Raw genomic sequence first — 26,108 nt, forward strand, 5'->3', positions numbered from 1 at the left:
TTCAGCTGGAGATAATCGACCTTAAAATCTGAGGTAAACCGGGACTGAACAAACTTTGCCTTAGTTTTAAAATAATAGGATGGCTCAAAATCTTACAAAGTAACTGAAATGCACAAGATTCAATCATCTATACACAGGCACACATCAGAATTCAAAAGAGCAAGAGATCATAGACGAAGCAAAACTTCGATAATGGTTCAAACATGCTATTTCCAGCAAAAAATCAGCACTGAATAATTAACATAGATGCCAATGAAGCAATATCTGAGAAAGCTTGATGAGGTAAAAGTACATACATCTATAATAGGTAGTAGCAGCCATCATCAGCAATAGGCATTTACATATTCTTTATACTAGCAGTAATTTTAGAGAAACTGAAACAATGAACTAAGAGCATAGAACCTTTACTAAATCACCTTAAAAAGCTCCCATCATACCGAAGCAGCTTCTGGTTCATCCTCAACATTTACTGTTGTATCAACATGGATGGGTGCCTCGACATTGGCCGGTGCTTCAACATTTGCGGGTGCCTCAATATTTGCTGGAGTTTCAACATTGGCTGGTGCCTCAACATCTGCTTGAGCATCGACTTCGACTGGTGGGTCAACATCTCCTTGTGTCTCAACATCGGCTGGCCTCTCCACATTTCCTTGTGTCTCAACATCGGCTGGGGTCTCAACGTTTCCTTGTTTCTCAACATCGGCTGGCATCTCAACGTCTCCTCGAGTCTCAACATCGGGTGACATCTCAACATCTCCTTGTGTCTCAACATTAGCAGGCATCTCAATGTTTCCTCGAGTCTCATAAATGGGCGACATCTCAACATCTTCTTGTGTCTCAAGATTTGAGGGTGTCTTACGCTTAATAAGATGATCCTTAAGTTGTTCCACTTCCTTTATACCATCCATAAGCCTGCTATTATGAGACTCGATCTTTGCCAATACCTCGCCATCCCATTTCATCTCACAATCATTTAGAATACTCCTAAAAGCTCCATGAATAATAGAGCATGCTTTCTTGTTTTCTAGTTCTTTCTGGAACTGCTCTCTCTCCAATTCTGCAACACTTTTAACAACACCACCAAGGGCAGCATCTCTATATACAGGTTCATCGGGTACTTGAGTACGCTTTCGGAATTCAGAAAATGTCTTCTGGGTTTGTTTTAATGCCATCCTATAACCATCAATAACACTAACCATCAGGTTTAGCTCCCTGTTAAGACGAGATACTTCTGCTTGTCTAGACCTCTGTAGACTGTCAAGCTTGTATTTCAACTCTTCAATCTCGCTGCTCTTTTCCACTAACTGCTGCTCCATGATGTGTTGAGACATATTCAATTGTTGATAAGCCTGGTCCATACCAGCAAAATGAGACATTTTAGTTTTCTCGACACATTGCAGTAAGTTCTCTATGCACATGACAAAGTCAGGAACTTTATTATCCCAATTGCCATCAACTCGCATCCTCTTGTGACGATCATTTTGCGCTTGGTGAGAAATGTCGTGCCCATGGTCAATCTCTCCATTCCCACCATGATTAAACATTGAAGGGCCGCCCAGCATCACATTATTATCAGGCCTTGATGTCATGAGCTCTAAAGAAGACTGACCACCAAGCCCGGTTGGTGAAAAAGGCAGTTGACCTGTTTCAAAAGCCTGCATAAGATTTGCAGAAGTCATGGCATCCATGGAAGTTTTCGACATGATTTTAAAACCTTCCACATGTCCATCCTCTTCGACTTCGTCATCTTCCACATCTTCACCAACATCCTCAAGTCTTGTGTCCTCAGAAGCATTCACGTCAACCGTAATACAACGCTGCAAAAAATGCTGCTCTCCAATATGACCATCCAAAAACCACTGCCCCTGTCCCGGTCCCTGTCCCAATCCTTTTACCTGTCCTTGCTCCTCCTCCTTGTATTCCCCATAGTCCATCATATCCACATCTTGATTCTCCTCCGGATTCCCGTCATCCTCAACTTTGTCAGCAACTTCAACAGTTTTGATTCCATCCTCTTCTTTCTTCTCATCAACATCAATAGTTTCCACCTTGTTACCGACATCACTATTCTCATAATTCACATCATCATCCTCCTCTTTCATGGCATTAGAATCATCAATCTTCTCGGTTTCATCAGCATGGCAATAACTAACATTTTCAACCTTGTCAGCATTAGCACCATCTTCAACGTTATCAGCATTAGCAATGTTTTCCATTCGATCATCATCAGTAGTATTCTCCACATTGGCATCAACATCTTGACCTAGCTTCAGCTCAACATTTTGCTCCTCCAACTTTTGTTCTAAACTATCTGACTCCTTGGTGTCCACCATCTTCGTATCACCACCACCATCATCATCATCTTCCACAGCAACCGTCTCCTTGACGGTAACACCCCCATCAAGGCCAGGCCTGTCATGGAACCACTCCTCCTTTTGCACCTTGATCAATTGCTGCAAATGCGAGGCATAATAACAGTCCTTCAAGTCCACCCGTCTAGTCAACTCCTTCTCCGTCATATACCAAATCAATCCAGACCAATCAACTTTATGAGGATTCCCCTCTTTTATCATCTTAATCCAGTTAACAATCTCATCCGGTGTACACAAGAAATCTTCATGTAACAACATCCAATTGGACACAAATTCATCAAGAAATGACAAAAAATTCCCAGGAAAAACCTCCAAATCACATTCAACTTTTTTAGGCAACTTCAATGCCCGACCCAAATCAGCCCTACTAACCCCAATCTTAAAACCATTAACATAACTACCTCGATTTTTAACATTATAAGTAACAATCAATTGCCCAATTAAATCAACCCTTATATTCCTATCAAATTGAACATGAGCAAAATCCCACAAACCCAATTTCTTCAAAAGCTCTTCATGCTTAGCAAAATCTAGAATTTTCGCAGGAATAAAAGGAATAGGGTTGAAACCAAGTGATAACTTTTGCATATTTCTCTCAGAAGCAGCCTTATTAACATACTTTTTACTACCCTTTTTACGTTTTGTAGAACGACGTACCGAAGAAATATGAGGTTTGTTACCCTTATTTTCGTGAGGATCAATATTAATAACAGTATCAGCAGACATACCTTCTTCTAATTCTGGGTTATCGGGTTCTGGGTCATCTTGATCTTCAACTGAAATAGTCCCATGCGGTTCTTCATGGGGCTGATTAATGACAGCTTCAGAGGTTGAAGGAAGATGATTCTGAGAAGGATCTTCGGAATCGGATGTAGGATTAAGGTTAGGGTTAGGGTTTTGGAAATCGGATTCTTGTGAATCCTTTGGCTCCGGTGGTTGTGGTGGCGGTGGGGAGGGTGTTTCTGGCGGTGTATCTGGCATTTTACAGTGAATTCTGATGAATTATTCGACGAGATAGATCAAAGAGGGCAATTCTTTTCAATCAATTAGAAGTAAACCAGTGCAAAAATTAATTGCGCCAGTAAAGTTTCGAATTCACCGAACTGAGAATACAAAGTCTATGGTCAACGAGATGCAAACTTCTAGAGTATTAAAGGGTGATAATAGAAAAAACAGAAATTCCATAAGAAAGGTCTATACAGAAGGTCTATAACTAAAAAAAACAATAGCTCGTTTTATATGATATTGACTTATTATGAGACGGGCCCATTTCTTAATTGATTACTTTAAGATCGCAAGTGATTATTTTAACATTATGAGTGATCACTCTAATACTATAAAAAATAATTATTTTAAAATTATAAGTGATCACTTTAACGTTATAAGTAATTACTTTAAGACAAAAAATATGTATTGAACCAGCACAATAAAAATGGTTTCACCATGAGATCATCTCATTTAAGAATTAATGAAAAAAATAAAATTTGAATTTACACTTGTATAAGAAAGAAGTTTTTTTTAGGGAAAATTGTTAGAAACTATTTCGAAAAACCTAACTTTTGTAAAAAAAACTATATAGAATAAATTTTTTTGTCAAAAACTACTTAGAAAATTTTATTTTTTGGCCAAGGCATACCTACTAATACAACTGTCAATCTATGCGTTAGTATTTCCAAATTTAACAAAAAAAAAAACAAAAGTTAGAATACATCGCGTGTCTTTCTTCCCAAAACTCATGTTCCCCAATCTCAAACACAGAAATGTTGGTATTAGAAATATTATTTATGAATTGATTTATTATTTGGATATTATGTGCATTATATATGTATGAACTTAGTTATATTATGGATTTTAATAATTTTTAGACCAAAAAAGATTATAATCAAATGAATTTAATGTACTTGTATGGGCATGAGTTGATGTTGACGTTGATTTTCTTTGTATTAATGTAGAAATTGGCTTCATTTCGCGTGACTATAGTATGTTTTTGGAATTGTTGTATTCGAGAAAGTAGTGGCAAAGTTTATTATGTTGGGGGAAGACGTAAGTTGTTTGCTTGCAATTCGAAGATGGATTTGAACCACTTTAAACGTTTTATATGTTCTAAGATTGATTTGGACCCTACTAGAAGTACCGTAAATATAAGCTTTAAATATGACATGAGTGGAGAATTGCTTGCCTTTCCTGTTGAGAATAATGAGGCTATAGATGCTATATGAGAGCATTCAAAGTCCACCCAAATTCCCTCTTTGGAGTTATACGTAGAAGAAGTACCATTAGGGAATGTAGTTGCTTCTAATCCTACTCCTACCCCTATGCCTATATTAACTCAGTAAACTGTAAATCCCTTCATTTCTTTCGCATTTTGTAATTTTTCTCAACCCCCTACGAATCAAGTTCCAATTGATTCAATGGTTAACTTAGGAGAAGCCTACGCATCTTGTAATTTTTAGTTTTTGTAGGACCCATACCCAGCGGAAGCCTACGCAGCTGTACCCGAGCACTCGGGGATTCATTCAAGGGCGTGGAGGGCTTCTGTGCCACTCATATGCTTCGACATTATCGAAGTACATCTACCAGAGTGCGTAATGCGCCAATATGGGTTGGTACAGGGCATTCCACAGCCTTGTGACACTAAACCCCAGCTGCACCTAATCTCGCGTAAAAATCAGGCTGGGGCAAACTGAATGGAGATCAACTGGCGTCACATCGCTTGTTAGGATGGTAGACTTGAGCTGCTGGCACAAGGTGCGCCGATCGATGTTCATGGCGCACCTACTACACCAAACTACATGCCGTGGTTCCTCTCCATTATGCGTCGATGGATGACACCACGTGCCATCTTCGCAGCAGCACATTACGCACCTGCTGCGCCTACGATGACCCAATTTGTAAGTCTTCATTTGCATTTATTTGATTAAGTTGCCAATTAAATAATATAATGTTACATTAACTAAATATTAATTGCAGGCACAAGGTGCGGGAGACGTGATGCGGTACAACCACGAGGAGCCGGTGAAGGAGATTGCGCATGGCATGCTCGTCGCCTTGCAGTTCTAGCACTTCATACCGGAAGTCGCTGCAGAGTCCTCATCGACTACCGCCCATACGCACGTCTCATCTCCTGCTTATGATTACCATTTGGAGAAGATGGACCATTCATACCCCGTTGACGCTGCGGGGACCTCGCAAGCTGGGCCATCACAGTACTAGCCCCCTCCACTACCAAAGCGACACCCTAACGCCTCTTACTATCGTAGGAGACCAACTCAGTTGGATAGGGTAGATGAGGGTCGTGAGAGTTAACGTTTAACTTTTGTGTATTTGGATAGACTATGTATTGTGTACATATATATATATATATATATATATATATATATATATATATATATATATATATATATATATATATATATTAATTGAGTTGAATATTTCAAACATTTGTATATATTTTGTTGTATATATATGGTTAATTACTTTATCATAGTCTCCAAGCTTTGACTTATGAATGATCGGAGTTTTGCAATGAATCATGCCGCCTTAAAGATACATCGACTTGTAATTACCTATTCTAATGTCTCTAGGGCAAATACAACAAATAACAACTCAAAAATAAAGGAAAAAAAATTATTTAGCTGTTCGTAGTTAGTAACTGCGAACAGCCATAAAAGATAAAAGAGCTGTTCGCAGTTAGTAACTGCGAACAGCTTCAAACCAAATATTTGAAATTTTCACACTTATTTTTAAAAATAGTTTAATTCTTAGCTTATTTATTTAATTTTTTTTTAGCTTCGATATTTCAAAAAATCTAGTTTGAGAGCAACTGAGATAATAAAATACGATACAATACAACACGAAACCATATTATCTCAGATCTATTAATGTACACGATTGCCCATAACGCGACCCACTACCGCAGCTGTTACCCACACTCAAACAGTAACTATAACTTTCCTGTCCAAAAAGAGGAAAGTAATCTAATTACCCATGAAATTTGTTTCAGAAATCAATGTTTTTTTATCTCTCTGTTGATTAACTTCTCTACCCAACGGTCATTTTTCCTACTCCTGCCATTCCCATAATCAACAGAGCTTTTCACGTTTCACTTCAAACCCTCAAAACCCATTTCCATTTCTTCTCAAATCTGAAGCTTTTATCAACAATGGTGAACTTTTTCACTTTCCTAATCTTATTCTCTCTTCTTCTCTTGAAACCCATTAAAGCCCAGGAAGGAAAAGCAGTGATTCAACAACAGCAGTTATGGTGTGTGGCAAAGAACAATGCAGAAGATTCTGCCCTTCAACAAGCTTTGGATTGGGCTTGTGGAGCTGGTGGGGCTAATTGTGGGTCCATCCAAAATGGTGGGCCATGTTATGACCCAAATGATTTGATTGATATGGCTTCCTATGCTTTCAATGATTATTGCCTTAAACATGGGATGACTGATGAAACTTGTAATTTTAGTAACACTGCTGCTCTCACTGCTCTTGATCCAAGTAATATTTCTTTCTTTTTCTGTGGTTTAGTTTCGATTTTGAAGGATAAGAATTTAGATTTAAGGGTTCAGATGGTAGAAAATCGGAATGAATGAGTCGGGAAATTCATACAATTTTTGGAATTAAGGCATTGACATCGTTGTGGTTGAGTTTTGATTTCTAAAAGCCCTTATCTTGTTGGTCTTTTAATTCAATTTGCTTGGAACTTGCAGGTCATGGCAAGTGCAAATACGCATCAAGGTAAATCCTCTAATTTTCTGTTTGTTTTGCTTGTTGTATTAGTCAAATTTCTTTGAATGTATTGTCAAACTAACGAACTCAACCAAAAGGAAGCTAATGATTGACGCCCCAAGATATCTTATATACTCTAATATGCTCGTTTACACGAAAGCCCTTTAGTGGCTAGAAGTGTGGATGCATCACAGCCTCTCATACCTGACGCTAAATATTCTACTTTAAATGAGGGGTGAGGGGTGATTGAGATTCGAACTCGTCATACCATGTCAATGAACCAATTCAACTAAAAGCATAAACTAATGGTTGAGGCCCCAATATATGTTATATACTCTAACATGTATGGAGTTGAAGAATTCATGTGGATGATCATTGCATTGATCTTTTGGTTCATAACCGACCTCGACCTTTTGGCATTGTTGTTTTTTGTACTGTGGTAATGTTAATTGACTATCAATTAAACTGTTGTCTATGATGCATATCTGGTGATCAGTGACACAGTAGGAGAATTTGCTTGCAATGTTCATGAAAGAAATGTTCTTTTCCAGCATTGTAATGACAGATGATATATTTATGGTTCAAATGGTAGTCTATGTAAATGTATAATTTTGCCTACTCTTTAGTCTTTAGGTGTTTTGGAATTTGGATGATCATCAATTCATAACCTTTTTAAAAAAGCGACGTTTAGGCTTCGTTTTGCTTCTATGCAGCTTAGCTGAACTCATTTTTCCTTAAGTGAACTTATTTCAACTTATCGACTCTTATTTGAACTTATAGTGGTGAAGTAAGGGAAATATGTGAAAGAGATTTACCTTATTAACTCTTATTGACCCTTATACATACTTGTGTTTCTTAAAATAACTTATTTAGAACATACCCTTATTAGCTAGTATAAGTTACTCAGCTTTTATTGAAGTGTTATATCCCTTATAAGACTATAGGAGTAGTATGTTACTATGTGAGATTCATCTTAGTAGAGATAGGATTAGTGAGGAGATGTATATCTGAGATGTTGATTTTTGACCATGTTTCTCCTACTCGGACCTACTCATGATGAGGGTATCAGTCTGCTTTCTTTTCCACCCTCCTCAATACCTGCCTTGAGCGGAACTCATTGGGATAATGGATGATGATGATGATGATGATGATTTCTCCTGCTTCATTGTCTTTTTTTCTTTTCGGCTTTGCTTGGAAGCTTTTGTTTTTGTTTTGGCAGTGTAGAGGACATGGGTTTTCGTGTGATTGGGGTCAATATAAGGTGATTCCTTTTATGTAGGATATTTCGTTCATTTGCTAAGAGAGGTTGATAGAATGAAATGAACAAACGCTTGCACCTTCTATTTTTCTCTCGAATTACTTTCATTCTTTTCTCACAATGCTTGAATTTTCATGGTATCACGTATGAAGCTGTAAAAACCCTCACCTTCCTATTGAAGCTTTGACTGGTGTCTTTTTATCTTTGATGGAGAAGATGAATCTATAAAATCCTTTATATCCGCATAGATCGTGGTCAAATACAGAAAATCTCATAGGTATAAGTACATAAGAGGGGAGAAGGTCAATGAAAATACTCCTTGCTTCAAAAAGAAATTTGGGTTTTTTCAATAGAATAGTGGTGAATACCATATATAGTGCAAAATATTAGTCGCATAGGGGTTTTAGAGATTATGGTGACCACATTGTAAGTGTTTTGAGATTGCTGCCACTATATAAATCGCAATAATCGCAAAACCGTCCCCATTGACTGCGAAAGTGGTATTCCGACCATTAGCACAACTACAATTGAATTTTTGCAATATGGTGGTGAATGAAAAAGCTATTCTACTTGGGAGTTTGAATGTTAAGTAAATGAACACACCAAAGAGAGATGTTGGATAATCATTGGATATCCGAAATGGAATGATTTGTAGTGTAAATGGGAATGATTTGTAGTGTAAATTTTCATGATATGTATAATGCCATTCCCATGGTAATGAAAGTTTGATCATAAAAAAGTTTTTTTCACACAATTATACATTACCACCTTATACCACATGTTCAAATGGTAATGCATTGGAATGAATTTTGTGAATAAAATGAGATTGTTGAAGGAGAATAAGTGTGGCCATTAAATTTGTCAAGAGATATTACAACCAAAATTACATTAACTTTCCATTACGATTCCAATCATTTAGTACAATTTACCAAAGTGCCGTAAAATCCTTTGGATGACTAGCCTTGCTTAATCTTTGTGTGATATCTAATAGACTTCTCAACCGTAGGGGTATGTTATGCACGGAATCAGGCCCCCATACATCTACACTTAGATTATTCCACCAGGGAAACTTAGTAAATCAAAGCAAAAAGAAGAGCATGGAAGTTAAAAGAATATTTTCTCATATAGTTTGTTTTGGCAAGGAATAAATTCTATCAGCATAATGTATATATAAGTTCAAGGGGAGGGGAGTTTTATTCATGCTTGGAGATATAACATAATGTTTACACATTTGTGAGTTTGAGGCATACTCGTAAGTCGAAATGCTCTCTACGTTTTTCCTCATTTCACCAAATGATAAATTCTAGTGTCTAAATTGGCACTGACAAAGGAGTACCTCTCCCAATCTTTATTGCCCATTAGAAAGCTCTTGGAAAACTAATTTACTCGACAATCATACAACCAGATACACAGTGCACCTCCCAAGTCTGTTTATGCACTAAGCAACTGTTGTTCATATATTAATAGCTCAAAGAATCTAAAAGCCCTTTAATGTTCTCCCACTTAAGGAATTCTCTTGGCATTAGCTTCTCCAACAACCTTAACTATGTGACAGCAATCTTTTACAACAAGGTCAACCACTAATTATTGCCAGCGGCGGATCCAGGAAAAAAAGAAGTGATGTCAATAATTTATACAATCAGACATTGACTAAATCAAGGCAAAGCACGCTTCATGGGTTTATCCTATTCACTCATGTGGAAGAAAATTCAGTAACCAAGTCATCTAGGGTATATTTACATATATTACTTGATTTTATTTGAATTTAAGTGATATGAACTAACCTCAATGACTACACATCACATCCACCCATGCTTATAGCACCTTGCTTGATCAATCCCTTGTATCACGGAAATCAAATAACTAGTATCATGACCTTCCACACGGAGTATAGATAAATGAACCTCACACATGTGAATTACTGGGGCCGAGTCAATTACCGAGAAAGCTAGGCTTATAAGTTATTGGACCAACTTATGTCAAATGTGATGACAAAGCGGCCGTATACATTTATTATGATCAAGCAAAACATGTTGGACTAATTAGATGATGTGTTATTTGGGGAGGTTCAGTACAAGGTGATTCCTTTATGCAGGAATTGTGCTCCTTTTTCTAAGGCAGATTGATGGAATGAAATGAAGTAAACGCTTAAACCCTCACCTTATCTCTTTAATAATTGTTCATGGTCATGGTCATCAGCTCACTATCACGTATGAAGTCAGGGTCCGGGGGAGAGGTAGTGGACAAATCATATCCGTAAACCCTCGAGGGAAAGGGCAGGAGAAATGGGCGTAATCAAGAAAACCCTTAGGTAGATGAATGTTGCAACCACTTCTAAGCGGCTCCTAGAGTCTTTGGTATATATTTGCATAATTTGGCCTGCTTCTTTAGGACATGTTTCGTTATGGTCATTGCAATAGTATATTATATGTCCAGGCTCTTATTGATCAGGAATCAGAGATTATATATTCTTGTTCATAGTTGAGAGGATGCGCCTTTTTGTCTTGAAGCGTGAGAGGAAAAATTTAATCCAAAAGATTGGAATCAGCTACGTAGGATCATTTAACGTCTTGATTAACAATGGTTGTGGTGTTCGTAAAAAATCTATGTGGTGTCATTGTTTCCGTTCGTTCTCTTGGTTTGCTCAAAAATCGTCATGAAATTACGACATTTCTGAATCATAATCTTCCTTGTTTCTGCAGTACATTCTCGGCTGCAAATTCGACCACGCCTTCAACTGCAGGAATAATCCCTGGTAGTGAAGATTTGAACAGTGGCACTCGGTTTTCTACCATACAGGTTCGGATATTAGCCTTCCTGAATCTGCTGCTCGCAGTTGTTACATTTTGCCTATGATGAAAAAATCGGTGGGATCATTCGACATAATTTAACGTTTGATTTTCATTTTTCCGATATCATTCCTTGTGAAATTTTGATCTTTGTACTCTTGATGAACAGAATTAATTATCTGGTTTACTAGCTATTGGTATTATTTTGATATATGTATAGTGTATGTTCGGTTATCTTAGTTCTTGTGACTTCTAGTAGCACATGTATGGTTTGTGGGCTCATGGCATTAAGGGGCTTTCACCTAAACGTTTATTTTAGCGTGTTTAAGAGGTCGGAAGTTTGCGACCTTGCTCTTTTGATAAAGTGTATCCGGTGATTCTCGATAGCAAATATCTTGTGCAAGTCTGTAATTAGGGATGGTAAATTGGGCGGGTAAATGTGGTATGTCCTATTTATAAATTCATCCCCAACTCCTATAGTCAACTGGATATACTCATCATGGTTTATCCAATTGGGTATAAGTCCGTGTTACACCATAAATCTTTACAAATTTAATTGTATATCTAATTTTGTTTAAACCATAGAATGCAATAAAATTAAATTAAATTCATCATCATACTTAGTGTATCCCGCTCATAGAATGCAATAAAATAAAATAAAATAAAATTAATATACTTAATTTTTTGTCAATAATAATTTTTTAAAAATATGCAAAATTGATATAAAGTAGTATAACGTACAGCTATGGGGCAGGGTGGGTGAGTATGGAGCTGGGTGGGTGGGTATGGGACGGGTAAGACCTTATACTCACCACCTATTTATTACCCAACAGAATTTTTCATATCTACGTCCACTCACTAACCACCAAATTCATACCCATATTTACCCTAATTAGAGTGGATATTTTGCAAAATCTGTATAATTTTACGCGCTTGTCATTCCTATCGGCAACTTCAAATAAATAAAACGTGTTATACCCTAACCAGTGACTATTAATAATATCATACTTCATTATTATCTGATATCAAAGAACTTTAAATTTTTGTCCCGTTGACATGTAAATGCAATTACAGCTACAACGAGTTCATTGGTCCAAGAAATGAAATTGACAAATAAAACATCATTATCAACTCAATTAAGGTGTTTTGAGATTGTGATTACAAGATAATTTTAAATTAGTTCACCTAATTAGAGATGTGGTAGTCAAGATTCAAGACAAATAAGCCCAATTCAACGCCATTAATTGTGAGTACATGTAATGTTTCCCAACATTATACTCAACCAAACAACCGTGTTGAAAATTTTCTTCATTCTTCCTATTTGTCCGACCCGTGAACTCTGGTCACGCTGATTTTTAAATCATGTCTATACTTAACCTGATGGTTGAGGTTATATAATATATTATATACTTTAACATAACTATCTTACGTGTAGAATATTTTCCTTAACTTGAAATAATTTTTTTTTATTTTTCTAGTTAGTATATTTTGTGTTGAGAATATATCTATATTATGTTGGTGAAACAATATCTCTTGTATTTACTTAGTTTTTTATTGAATATTTCTAAAGTCAAAAGATTTAAAGGGAAAATATATTTTCTTTCTTTTCTCTTTCCTTCCCTTCTAAACAAACATGATGTACTCTCCCTTCTTATCTCATCCCTTCCTTTCCTTTTACTTAATTTTTTTTAATTTCTTTTCTAATTTGCTATCCAACTTTAGTATTACAGTGGATTTAGGGGCGGATGTACACAACATTATCCTTCAATAACAAAAGTTTGTTTCGGATTGACTTTTAACAACAAATATCATCCGCAATTTTGCAAAAAAAAGACATATAATTTAATGACTCATTTTAATATATTATTCCTGTTATAATTCAAAATTGAAAAATTATAAATTTAAAGAAAGAAGAAAATCTTCAAAAGACTATATAGTATATACAAAATTATAACGATAATATAACTATCTATATGGGACTACAATTGCTAGAGATTATGATGCCTGACCCTGCATCTGAAAATCAACTTCCCCACAAACTTGTATTCTACTAGAAGATGGTGATCTATCTCTTCCAATAATAATCTTCCTAAAAGAACTTAATCTAAAACTTGACGAAGATGATGATCCACTTCCATTATTATTATTCTTGATCAAGTTATTATGATCATATTCACATCCTTGTGAATTAACAATCACAACTTCGGTCAGTTCACTGTGCACCGGCGCCTCTCGATCAAGCAAGGATAGCCTGGGCGCAGCATCTGACCGACAAATAGGGCATGTTGATTGCCCACTAAGCCACTTATCAACACAATCTAAGTGAAAAAAGTGGTTGCAATTTGGTAAACATCTAACTAATTCATCTTCCTCCAATAAGGCTAAACAGATAGCACATTCAACTTGATCATGACCATCCATTTCTTTGAAGAGAAATGATGGTAATAGGTTTATGATTGTTGGATCAAGGCCAAGTTTCATGGGTATGGAGTCAGGTTGTGGGGTCGAGTGCCAGGCACGGTTGACACGAGGGGGCCTAAGCATGCATCTTGCATAAATGTGTAGGAGAAAGACAAGGAGGATGACAAATGATAGGCAAAGTATAGAGGTTATCATGATTTTGTTGTTAAGATTATACTTGTTTGTTGTATGGTTTTCATGTGTAGTGTTGATATCCATAGAACATGTTTGGTTTTTTCTATATGGGTTTGAAGAAGGAAGGTAAGTTAGGGAGTTGAGAGAAGTAAAGACTAAAGAGGTTGTTGGTGAAGTTGAAAGGTTTGAGTATTTGGGTTGAGTAATAAGAGGAGAATTGGGTGATTTTCTGATTCGTCACATATTCTTTTTTAAGATAGTCTTATTATAAGATAATTTTAAATTAATCTTAATAGTTCAAATTAATTAAAACATTAATTTTGAAAACAAAAACACACATTATTTAATTTTGAGTTTATTATATGAATCTATCTCATAATAAAATGGTTTCAGAAATGATTTGTTCTAATCTTGTTTCTTTGAAAAATATTGACATATTGTATAGAGGAGTCAACTTATTAGTATAAGTAGTTTAGAAAATTGATAATTGACCATTAAATGGTGGGGGGACCTTAAAATAAGGCCAAATATTTGTTTGTGTATCTAAGTTATAAGTTATAATTTGGGTTATTGAGTAAAAAGCTTATTAATATTGACTTGTATGACATTATAATAGTACATATGAATGACAATCGAGTTTGTTGATCAATATATGTAAACGAAATATGAGAATTTAGACAAATTTATAGTCTATACTAATATGTTAGATTCGCCTTCGGCAATAAACCCACAATTTCACTACAGGACTACATAAATTTTAATAACCACAATACCTTGCTTGGATCACATATATTAAAATAGTGCATTAAATTGGGTGAAAACACGAAATAGAGCAACTAATTCAACGTAACTAAAGGAAATAGTTACATATCTTTTTAAGAGCTTTCATAAAAGATGAAGAGGTCTAACTATTTAATACTCTTATTTCTTTTATCCTTTTAAATCAGCTATATAATACAAATTAAAGTAAACTTTTAAAAATTTTGTATTGTTAATAAACTCAAATTATTTAATAGATTATAATAATTTTTTTATAATTATATTATCATGTTAGTGCTTTACAAGAGGGAATGGTTGGTCAAATAGACCAAGATTAAATTACTTAGCGATTAGCATACGGAGTAGCATTTATTTGTTTCTTTGAACATTTCAGCCTAGTACTAAAGAAATAAATATTAAGGAGGAGGAAGATATAAAAAGTTAGACAATTGACTATTGAATGTTGATATAGACTTCTAATAAGCTATTTATATAGATTTCAGTTTGACTTTATTTTTTTTCGGTCGACTTTATTTTGATTATTTATTTGGTTTATTGAATTGTAAAAGTCTTGTATGAATTTAATTTACATTATTTTAATTTGTATTAATTTAAAATTTTTAAATATTTCTTAAAAATTGTATTTGATTGTACTTGTTTATTAGAAAAGCATATTATTTCTGTATATTTAAAAATTGGTGCATACTGAAGCATGTATTGCTATTTAATGTATTTTTAAAATTTGCACAAAAATATTTTAATTTATAACAAAAAAGCATGGAGTAGTTAGATAGAAAAAGATTGTCATTTTCAACGCAAAAAAGCGTCAAAAAATATTTTTTCGACGATTTAAAGAGCATCTAAAAACTAGAGTTCAAGCATAGCTAAAGTAAAGTTTAAGTATAGCTTAAGTATACAAATCTTAGTATGTAAAAATGGTCTATTTTGACAAAGCTATGTAAAGTTGATCGATCAAGAAGTTTTAGCATGAACAAGTTATTTATTAATCTTAATTCATAGAAAATCTATTCCATCAAGAAGTTTAATTTGTAAGCAAAGTATTTGTGTTTAATAATAAAGATTAATTTTAACTTAATAAGGTTTACATATTTACTTAATAAGGTTAAATTTTAAATTTTTTTAATGTAATAAGATTAAATTATTTGAAACACTAAAATAAACTATTTTATATAAATATAAGCAAGTGTTGGTAAATAAAAATAAAACAACTGTCCATAAATGTAGAATAATGACTTAGTGTAAGAGGTTTAAGCCAATTTCAGAGAGTTTTCACGATCAATCTTGTATGAGAAGGTCTCACTATGAGAAGATTTCCTATATTTAATTAATTTCTCTAATCGATTATTTTAAGATTATATTGATCACTTAAAGGTTATAAGTGATCACTTTAAAATTATAAGTGATTATTAATCACTTCAAAACAGTAAATATACATTAAACCAGACTTAAAAATTGGGCAGAAGCATGCAAAAAATTAAACGGACTCAGACAAGCTGGGCTCTTTAGTAATATCATCAAGAATCTCGCATATATATATATATATATATATATATATATATATATATATATATATATATATATATATATATATATATAACACACTCTTGCATTGGTGATACAAGTTATGGTATAAAGTAATAATATAAATTGTGGCCATTTGGTCTAGTGGTATGATTCTCGCTTTGGGTGCGAAGGTCTCGAATTTAATTCTCCAAATGCCCCTTATAAATAGAAAAGACTTAAATTTTTTTAAGTGAATTATATTCAAACAATTATCATAACCGTTAATTTCACCGAACGGCTAATTAAAAATATAAAATATTTGATAATTACAATTATACAGCTACAATTATATATTTTCAGAAAATAGCTACATGAACGATTAACTACTACCCCACATCTATTTTGGGCCTAACACATCCCAAATGTAAAGAAATGAATTTTACATAATGCTAAGAACTAAGGAACGAAGCTCTTAAGAAATAGACAACCCACGGATTTTTCGATTTTTTTTTTTTTTTTTTTATGATTTCAAAAGTCCAATTTTTAGTTGATGGTGATTGTAATGAGGTTTTTGGAAAGAAAGAAAAGAAAGAAAAAAAAAAAAGAAAACAGAAGGAAATAAATTACCAGTAATTTTTCTTTCAGATCTTTTGAATTTATGGAGGATATTTTTGTTTAAAATGTAAAGGAGTTCCTCCTTTTTATTCCCATCCCTTCATTTCCCTTCCTTAATGTGTTGAAAAATTTAAAAATGTACAAATTAAGCTTCAAATATAACGGGTCGAGAGAAAATCAAACAATTTAAAATGTTAATCTTTAAGTAAAAATACCAAATGTGATTATTGGTTGACTTAGTCGTTGGAGATCATCATTATTATTATCATCCCCAATGTACCCCGCTCATAGAAAGTTAGAGATACTAAATATTATATTTAAAAAGATTGTCCTTAGCCAGTTAGAGATCCTAAATTGAAAAAGGTTACTGACTCGAATCTTACCACCTCTCAAATATGAGTGAAATTTTTAACACAGTGTATGAGCAAAGTTTGTCGCTGCATCCATACTTTTAACCAAAAGACGTATTAGTATTATGTGAGGATGAGGCGCGGGTGTTAGTGTATTATTCTCTATGTCGCCGCATCAAAGAGAAAATTGTTGTTTTTTAACAAAAATGTGGATAATAGTAATAAATGAAAAGAGAGAATAAATTATGTGGATAAAATTAAAGAAAGTTAAAAAGTTTACATGAGATTAAAAAAAAATAGTGAGTCATAGTCCAAAATAGAAATGACGCAAATTACATGAAGTGGACCGAAATAAAAAATATTGCAAATTAAATAAAACAGAAAAAATATATATTTATATCATATCATAGAAACTCAACTATCAACTTACCCATATTATTAAGTTGGTCTCTTTGAAAAAAATTAAAAAACATTAAATTAAACAACTCTTAATCGATGCCTTTAAAATAAAATATAGGACGTGCTTTTTGATGTCGGTAGAAAATCTCTATTAACTTATTTTAGATTAAGCAAATAAGTTAATCATGCAAGTGTTAATCCAGCCAACAAAAACAATATTAGCTTTATTTTAATACAAGAGCAGTTACTCCAAGACCCCAAGTATACTAAATGATCACAACAAATATTTATTTATGTAGCAATTTGCAGAAAAATTGCGGCTGTTATCAATATTTTATTTCACGTGAAGCAGAAGAAATTCGACCTTTACTGGATGCAGGTATTAATCGAGAGGTTTCTTGACTACGCGCATCTCTCTTTACTCCCTTATTGAGAAAACGGGTATAATTTGTTCGCATCTTTTAGGAAAAGAAAATCTCCACCCGGACCCTATATTGTGCGGGATACTGAGAGTATCCTTTTTTCATTTCCCATCTGTGTAACAGAGGTGGTTATGGACAGAGGTGGTTATGGACTTATGTAAGTCATAGCGTCAAATGAAAAATTACATTAGCTTATACCTTTTCCGTTCTGGAATACTCGTTAAATTACGGTTTATTGATATCGTTCAAGCTTAATTTAAATATTGCAGCTAAGATGTAAGAAAAAATATATTTAAGTGTCTTTGAATCGTCTAGTTGCATACTTTTATGATATTAATTTTTAGATATGTATAGTTTGATATATAAATAATAAAAAAAAACCCATTTTATTACGTAAAAAGTCAAATATAGCAAGTATAGTGAAACAGAGAAAGTAATGTTTTTGTTTTTATTTTAATTACCTATTTTTTAGGCCTTAAATTTTTAAAAATGCAAAATAATGTAAGTTTTCTAATAGTTGTTAGAGTATACTCGTCTGTCCTGATAGAATTGCATCAAAGAGAACGAAGGAGATGTTTAAGAAAAAAGTGAAAATTGGTAATAAATGAAGTTGAGATAATGAATTGTATGGATGAAATGAAAAGAGAGTTAAAATAAAAATGACGCAAATTAAGTGTGACGAACCAAAATAACAAATGATGCTAATTGAGTGCGACGGAAGGAGTATAATATATTATGGGATCTTAACGATTTAACTATTAACTTAAATTTTTTATTGAGTTGGTTTCTTGATATGGTATTAGAAGCCAGCAATAGTATAATAAAGTGTATGAGGAGGACCCAAGAGCTTTTATGTAAATAGGTGTGTTAGAATATATAACATATATAACCATAAGGGTTAACCTGATTTATCCCACAATATATTTACAACCCCTTTATGTCACCATCTAAATTGGGTGTAAAAAAAGAATTTGTACTTTAATGTCCAAAACTCAAAGTTACAGCAGGATAATTTTATAAAATTTGTAATAAAAAATTTAATTATTGAAGACAGCTAAAAATAAGCACCAATTGCTTTTGGTTATGGTATCTTGAGACACTCCCAGTATAATGGAGACAACATAGTAGGGATACCCATTAAAATACCTTATCCAATTCATTAATTAACTGTAAAGATGATACTTAATCATAAAACCCAACCTAAACCCTTCTTCTGCCTTTTTAACACTTCATGCAATGAAACGTATTCAATAATTATGTCAGAGCCTTAATTACAGAAAAAAATGTGTCGATTATATAAACTAATTTATCATTTTTAATGGTCCTCACTCCTCCACATCGATTATTTTTCTCCATTCATTTCCAGTTCCTATTATTACCATCTTAATTTGTAAGTCTAGATCATTCATATCTTTTTCCGTACGTGTCTTCCAAATAATCTTCGGTTTTCCACTCTATTTTTAAGTCTTTCGAGCTCCAACTTTTTATCTTCCTTACCGTTTCGCTAATACTTCGTCTTTGCACATGCATAAACAATCTTAAACGGTTCACTTTCATCTTTTCCTCAATAATTGCAAAACAAAATCCTTAATCATATCTTCGTTTTGAATTCTATTGCTCAATGTATGTCCACTCATCAATTAAAACATTTGCATTTTCACTATTTTCATCTTTCTACTAAGATCTTTTCTAAAAGCTTAAAATCATGATTTATATAGTAACGTAATTGATCTAATAGTCATTCGATAAAACTTACCTTTTAACTTTAAGGATACACCTCAATCACATATGACATAATATTCTTGTTGGATTTCTCACTCTGAATATAAATTCGAGATATTTAAAACATCCACTTGATGGTGAATCCTTTCTTTCTAATTTTATAGTGTTTCTTGTTATATTGTCTGTACTAAAATTACACTTTATATACTCTATATTTGAAGCATTCGAATTGCCTTTTATATATATATATATATATATATATATATATATATATATATATATATATATATATATATATATATATATATATATATATATATATATAATTTGAATCTTAACTATTTCAACACTATCGTCAAGTCATAATGTTGATCATACGTAATAAAATCAAGAACAAGCTAGAACCTTCGATAACATGATCCCCAATTTGAGGAGCTTCTAGAAAATGGATCATTTAATGTGTGCCATATTCAACAATTCCCCCTAAAATCAAAAATCCTTGTAAGAGACGGTCTTTTTAAAGACCATTTCTAATCAGGTCAATCTATTATATATTTTTAAAATATTGTAAGTAAACATTAAGAATGATATAAGTAGACATTTAAGATATTAAAAGTAGACATTAAATATACGGTAAGTAAGCATTAAGGATAATGTAAGTAGACATTAAAAATATGATAAGTAGGTATTAATTTTTAATGGATTAAGCTTAAAGTACGTCGTTTAAAGAAACGGTTTCTTAGGAGACTAACTGTAAACCAAATTATAAAATATTAATGGGAAAAATTGATTCCAAAGAGAATTATGTAGATACAACATTTAGCAAAACCCATTTGTAACATAGCTTTATGCAACACTTTGTCTTAGTTTATGATCATCCATGTAGATTATAGATATTATTACTGCCATATAACTAAAATAGTCTTAATTTTCTTTTTAGTATATACTATTAAATTTGTCTTTTTTTTTATTTTGAACTTGACTCCACACTTCTTCTTTAATTCTCATTTATACGTTTACCATACCTTTTTATCTTATTCATACATTTTTTTTTGACTTTTTCGTAAAATATATATTTTATCACTTTTACTAATTACTTTTTGATTCTTGCATTTACTCACTTTCACAAATTTATCATCATCTATATGCTCCATATCCTAACACATTCCAGTTTTAACCATAAACATTAATTACAACAACATACTATCATAAACTAGTTTGCAAAAGTAAAAGAACTATAACCCATTGTTGAAATAATTAATGACAAGTACTAATAGTACATCAAAAGAACTAATGTGAGATGGTATGATGGTATCCATGACTTGGGATCACATTCTAATCTGCTCTGTCTCTCTGAGTTTGTTTTCTTTAACTATTATTTACGTGAACTATTTTAGTTAAATGGTGCAAACTCAAAAAGACAAAAAGAGTTCTCTGCAGAGTTTGTCTTCTTTAACTCTTTTTAGGAGAACTTTTATAGTTAAATGGGACAAACTCAAAGGGATAGCAACTGTCTCTTTGAGTTTGTCTTCTTTAACTATTTTTACGAAATTTTTTTTAATTAAATAGGGCAAACTCAAAATCACAAGAAAAGCATATTAGATATCTCACTACCAAAAATAAACTAGTACTTGAAATGGCAAAAAAACATGCTAACATTTGGGAATAGAATTGTTAGAGCTAGTAGTAGATATACCCAACCAAGAAGGGGCACCCAATCCCCATAAGCGAATCGAATCTTGTATTAAAGTGGGTTTTCCATGATTGCATCACAAATGGATATTCGATATCTTTTCCCATCCAAGACATTTGACCTGTTAGGAATCTTTCTCTTTTAGCATCCAATAATGTATTCATCTGTCATAACATGCACAAAACTAAACAGCATTAGAGTGTGTAAAATATATTGTTGCAATAATTATTATTAATCTATCGGGACTAGTTTCTTGACGTAATATCAGAATTCAAATAATAATGTTATTTCAATATAAGTTTCTTTGTTAACTTAACGCTGATAATTCCATTAAAAAAAAGATGAATAAAACTCAAACTCGTAACTTAATTACGTATCTGATATTATATCAAAAACTCAATTAACTGCAAAATTAAACTTAAGGTTGTAAACCCAACATCATTAATGGACCTTTAAAGGTTCTAAAAGTATCCCACAATAAATCATCAATTTATATTGATTTTCTTAAGAAAAATTATTAAAAGAATAGATTACGTCAAATATGATATGGCCGACCCTCCACGTTTATAGTTTCTGTTTAATTATTATAATAAGTTTCAAGGACTCTAAACAAATGTTATATCTGTATACTCTACAAAACTGGCTCTATCGCATGAGCAACGACTCAGAGCTCCGTTATTTTAATGGCCACAAAAAATTAATATAATTAATTAATATAATATTTTAAAAATACATGTAAATTTTCATATAATATGTCAATAATTTTTTGTTATTAATGACAATTTATTTGTTTTATAGGAGTAATGATTACTCTTGTTTAGTAATTATTGATTTTGGATTTCTAGCTAGTAGGTATGGTTTAATTTATTTTTTTTTCATTGATAATTTTTCAACCTAGGTAACTAAGTAGTGTAATATCAATAAAAAAGTAATGTTATTATTTTATTGTATTTTCTTCTTTGATTAAATTAATTGAACCAATCAATATATTATTTAATATATAAAAATAAAATAGTACTTCCTCGAGTACAAATACTCGCAACATTGGAGATTCTTGCACTATTCACTCATCTTCCTTAATTTGTGATTAATTTTTTTTATCTATAAGATAAAACATAATCAAGTGGAATCTTATTTGATTCGCCTCGATGCAAAGATTATTAAAATTAAATTTTAATAATTTTTTATTATACATAATTAGAGATATTAAAGATTAAATTAGTGTATTAGATGGTGCGAAAAATCAAACTTCGCAAGTATTTTAGAACGAAGGAAATAATTTAATATTGTCAATTTACTCAAAAAATTCTTATTTAACTTTCGCTCAGTGCCTTTAAAAGTTCAGAACCGGTCCTGAAACTCTACCAACAACATTTAGTACAATGATATTAATTAAGATATTTGGGGTCTAATCAACCATATTCCTCCTTCCCTCTCTTAAGACGGATTCAAGTATGATTTGTATGCCATCTAGCCCGTGATATGATATATATTAATTAAGATCCACATAAATAAAAAGAGAATGCAAAGCAAGTAAATCATACCTAATTAATGTTGGCTTGAGTTAGGAGACAAAGATGATGAAGAAGCCTTATTAGACAAAGAATAGGGCCCACCATGAATTTGGTTTGGTACATAAAAACCCATTAACCCATCTTGTCCATGCCCAATACCAGAAATCTCCTGATGATTATTATGGTGTTGATCACCAAAAACCCTTACTAAATGTGCATAATTATTGGACTGAAGGGTGCCCCTTTGACTATATGATGAACTTAAACCTGTATTATGACCTTGTTGTTGGCCCAATAACAACCCAGATTCTTGGGTCAATGTTGGGTTATTAAACATGACCCCACCTCTTTCTTCCCCAGTTCCACCCCAGCCCAATAGCCTTGTAAACCGGCCCATATCACCATCAAAACCAAGAGATGACCCGGACCCATGTAACATTGATGGATCATGATTAGAATCATGGGTATGATCATGATGTGAATTGGGATTACCATTTCCTGGATCTTGAAGTGTATGAAGAGATAAACAAAGATCTTGATGAGGGTAGTTTTGGAAATTGATTGAGTTTTCTTGAGAAGTGTTTGTAGGAAAAAAACACTTCATATTATCTCCTATTGATTGTGAATCATCCACACATTGTGGAACATAAAATGATGATGATCCAGTGTGGTCACCCACATCATAATCTGTAGATCCTGCATTAACATCAACACTATTAGAAATAGAATCACTTCCTAGGGACCGAGCACAAATACACAATTAATTTTTAGGTTCTGTTTATAATATCTCCGGTTTTTAATAGTTATGTTTTCGTAACTGTAGTTGTCACTGTTCATTAATTGATCTTATTTGATATATATTTCTCTATTTTTTATGTAAAACATAGTAAAATAAAATCTTGTTTGATTCAATTCTAATGCATATTTTCATAATATTAATTTTTTAGAATGTATGATCATATGAAATTAACGATCGAAGTTGTGCATTAAATAGCGTGAAAAACAAAAGTGTAGCAACTATTAAAAAGTAGAGGAAATATTACGTTTTTTTCAATCTTGAGGCAAAAAAACATGTTAAGGAAATTATTGACCATTTTTAATCGCTTTTAAGCTAGGCAGATACATCAAATGTATAGGAGATGTTTAATAAAATCAGACTGTTTATCAGATAAATAATTAACCTGCAAACAAAAATCATCAAAAAAATCTTTAAATTGTAAAGGAGTTATTTACCAAACACTTTTGAGTTACTCTGAAAAACCGCCTCTCAGTAAAACAATCACAAACAAGGAGCACATTAAATCATAATATATATTAGATGAACTTTTTAAACCAACTATTTTATGAACATTCTTTTCTTTTTAACGACTAATAAACCAAAAGTCAAAAGAAACCAAAAAGTCCAACTACCGAATAACCCATTAAACTAAATTAGCAACAACAATGTAAACTCAAGCCAGTAAAACCGCATACCTTGCACATGCTCGGAACCACCTCTACCAGTAGCAAGTGGGTCCCAAGGTGGTAATTCAGCAAGCTTATCAATAGAAGCTTTAGCCTTTTTAATGAGCCAATCAACAGCTTTACTAGGCCTATCATAGCCTAACCTATCTTGAACATCATAGAATTGAATTGCAGTATGCGCCGATAAACGAACCCTCCGATCACGAGGACCCTTAGCAGTAAACACCTTACTATGCCGATCCTTAAGCCCGGTGGCCCGGATTATATGACCACCTTGTACTTGTACAATTTCCCCCCTTGTAGAATCACTCTTTACCCCCATTTTTCCCCTTTGTTTTGTTCTTGGGAAAATACTATTATTTGTGTCAATTACATGGGTAATTTCTTGTTGATTTGGGTTTTGTTGATGGGATTTTTGATCTCTAAAACCCTGAAAATCCAGTTTAGAGTATTTTCTAAAAACCCCACAAATTTTTTTATAAAAAAATGGGTTTATGCCCTTTATTTGTGGTTTATAAAAGCTAAAACCCACAAATTTAGAGTGTTTTCTAAAACCCAAAAATTTAGTAAGGCTGAAAATCCAGTTTAGAGTATTTTCTAAAAAAACCCACAAATTTTTTTATGAAAAAAATAGGTTTATGCCCTTTATTTGTGGTTCATATAAGCTAAAACCCACAAATTTAGAGTAATTTCTAAAAACCCACAAATTTAGAAAAGCTGAAAATCCAGTTTAGAGTATTTTCTAAAAAACCCACAAATTTTTTATGAAAAAAATGGGCTTATGCTCTTTATTTGTGGTTCAGAAAAGCTAAAACTGTAGAAACTGGTATTATCTGTAGATGATGCAGATCCCAAGGAAAGAACGGTATTATACTGTTTCAGGATTACACACTGCCCAAATCAAGAAATTGTAGAAAGGGAAATAAAGGAGCTAGTAAACTTTATTATGGAATTATATCAAATATAGGTAGATAAAACAAAAATAAAGTGAAGGAATTTGTATATATTTGGGGTGTTTAAGAGAGGAAAGATGATTTTATGTGTAAGTTTTATGAAGGAGAAAAGATAGTGATGGGGCGGAAGCTACAATGGAAGGGTGTTGGAGGAGAGGAGATAGTAAGGGTTTTTGGAGATAAGTAGAGTTAGCTAAGTAGAAGTGTATGAAGAATTGTTATGGTTTTAGTCTTTTCGAGGGTTTTAACTTTAAATATATGGGATGGGTTATGGAAAAGAGGTCTAGATTTTATTAACCGAGATAAGACTTAATTTCCGAGGAGGATAGTAAATTTAATTAGTTGAGACCTAGGGTTTTAAATGGATTGATAATATAATATAGAGCTAAGTTTATTGTTAGGTGTTTAATAATAATTATTATTTTAGAAAAATATTATCATTTGGCACAGTAGCAATTTAAGTAGTGTTTAGTGGTGCATAAAATTTCTAACTTTACAACTTGAGGGATAATAAAATTCAAACGAAGATATAATGAAGGGTTAGGAGTGTTAAATATATCATTTAAAATGGTTCAGACATGTGCAAAGACGGGATATTAGCTAACTGATAAGGAAAATAGAAAGTTGAAAATTGAGTGATTTTAACAGAGATGAAAAGACCGAAGATGACTTGAAGGATAGTAATAAAAAAGGATATGAATGACTAGACTTACAAACTAAGGTCATAGTAAAATCGAAATAAATGCAGAAGAAGAATTAATTTGGACGATCATTGGAATTAATATATTGGTTAATGTAACAGGCTTCAATCTTTTGGGATTAAGACTCTGGCATTGTTATTGTTGGCTTAGTATAACTTATTGTGTTCCAATATCAAAAGTAATTGTTTAAGTTTTTTTTTTCTGCAGTTTGCTCATAAAATTATATTGAAATAGTTATCATAACTGCTATT

The 26,108-nt window shown here is 32.7% G+C and overlaps 4 protein-coding genes across 4 annotated transcripts; 1 reads left to right on the top strand and 3 right to left on the bottom strand.

Annotated features, from left to right (window-relative positions):
• Positions 1–237: 237 nt before the first annotated feature.
• On the bottom strand, positions 238–3,564 carry LOC130805909 (uncharacterized). Its single transcript, XM_057670746.1, has one exon. It carries the CDS (start codon positions 3,351–3,353, stop codon positions 432–434), a length of 2,922 nt encoding a protein of 973 aa, XP_057526729.1. The 5' UTR covers positions 3,354–3,564; the 3' UTR covers positions 238–431.
• Positions 3,565–6,253: 2,689 nt separating this feature from the next.
• On the top strand, positions 6,254–11,496 carry LOC130806783 (PLASMODESMATA CALLOSE-BINDING PROTEIN 5). The gene is made up of 3 exons (XM_057671984.1): positions 6,254–6,868; positions 7,081–7,108; positions 11,060–11,496. The coding sequence occupies exons 1-3, from the start codon at positions 6,535–6,537 to the stop codon at positions 11,211–11,213; spliced, it is 516 nt and encodes a 171-aa protein (XP_057527967.1). The 5' UTR covers positions 6,254–6,534; the 3' UTR covers positions 11,214–11,496.
• A 1,137-nt stretch (positions 11,497–12,633) lies between these two features.
• LOC130806198 (E3 ubiquitin-protein ligase ATL41-like) lies at positions 12,634–13,904 on the bottom strand. The gene has a single exon (XM_057671191.1). It carries the CDS (start codon positions 13,823–13,825, stop codon positions 13,142–13,144), a length of 684 nt encoding a protein of 227 aa, XP_057527174.1. The 5' UTR covers positions 13,826–13,904; the 3' UTR covers positions 12,634–13,141.
• Positions 13,905–20,759: 6,855 nt separating this feature from the next.
• On the bottom strand, positions 20,760–25,404 carry LOC130806266 (transcription factor TCP4-like). The gene is made up of 3 exons (XM_057671278.1): positions 24,213–25,404; positions 22,770–23,435; positions 20,760–21,389 (listed from the first exon to the last, which is right to left on the bottom strand). The coding sequence occupies exons 1-2, from the start codon at positions 24,523–24,525 to the stop codon at positions 22,774–22,776; spliced, it is 975 nt and encodes a 324-aa protein (XP_057527261.1). The 5' UTR covers positions 24,526–25,404; the 3' UTR covers positions 20,760–21,389; positions 22,770–22,773.
• Between the last annotated feature and the right edge of the window lie 704 nt (positions 25,405–26,108).

The sequence above is a fragment of the Amaranthus tricolor genome, chromosome 2, assembly GCF_026212465.1.
Source record: "Amaranthus tricolor cultivar Red isolate AtriRed21 chromosome 2, ASM2621246v1, whole genome shotgun sequence".
Classification (NCBI taxonomy): Eukaryota; Viridiplantae; Streptophyta; class Magnoliopsida; order Caryophyllales; family Amaranthaceae; genus Amaranthus; species Amaranthus tricolor.

What these genes read in the sequence shown, in the direction of transcription:
- LOC130805909 (XM_057670746.1), bottom strand. Translation starts at nt 3,353, where the DNA reads ATGCCAGATACACCGCCAGAAACACCCTCCCCACCGCCACCACAACCA.
- LOC130806783 (XM_057671984.1), top strand. Translation starts at nt 6,535, where the DNA reads ATGGTGAACTTTTTCACTTTCCTAATCTTATTCTCTCTTCTTCTCTTG. An exon ending in TCTCACTGCTCTTGATCCAA is followed by an intron (nt 6,869 to 7,080) that starts GTAATATTTCTT and finishes TGGAACTTGCAG; the next exon opens with GTCATGGCAAGTGCAAATAC. An exon ending in AAGTGCAAATACGCATCAAG is followed by an intron (nt 7,109 to 11,059) that starts GTAAATCCTCTA and finishes TTGTTTCTGCAG; the next exon opens with TACATTCTCGGCTGCAAATT.
- LOC130806198 (XM_057671191.1), bottom strand. Translation starts at nt 13,825, where the DNA reads ATGGATATCAACACTACACATGAAAACCATACAACAAACAAGTATAAT.
- LOC130806266 (XM_057671278.1), bottom strand. Translation starts at nt 24,525, where the DNA reads ATGGGGGTAAAGAGTGATTCTACAAGGGGGGAAATTGTACAAGTACAA. An exon ending in TGGTTCCGAGCATGTGCAAG is followed by an intron (nt 23,436 to 24,212) that starts GTATGCGGTTTT and finishes ATGTTAATGCAG; the next exon opens with GATCTACAGATTATGATGTG.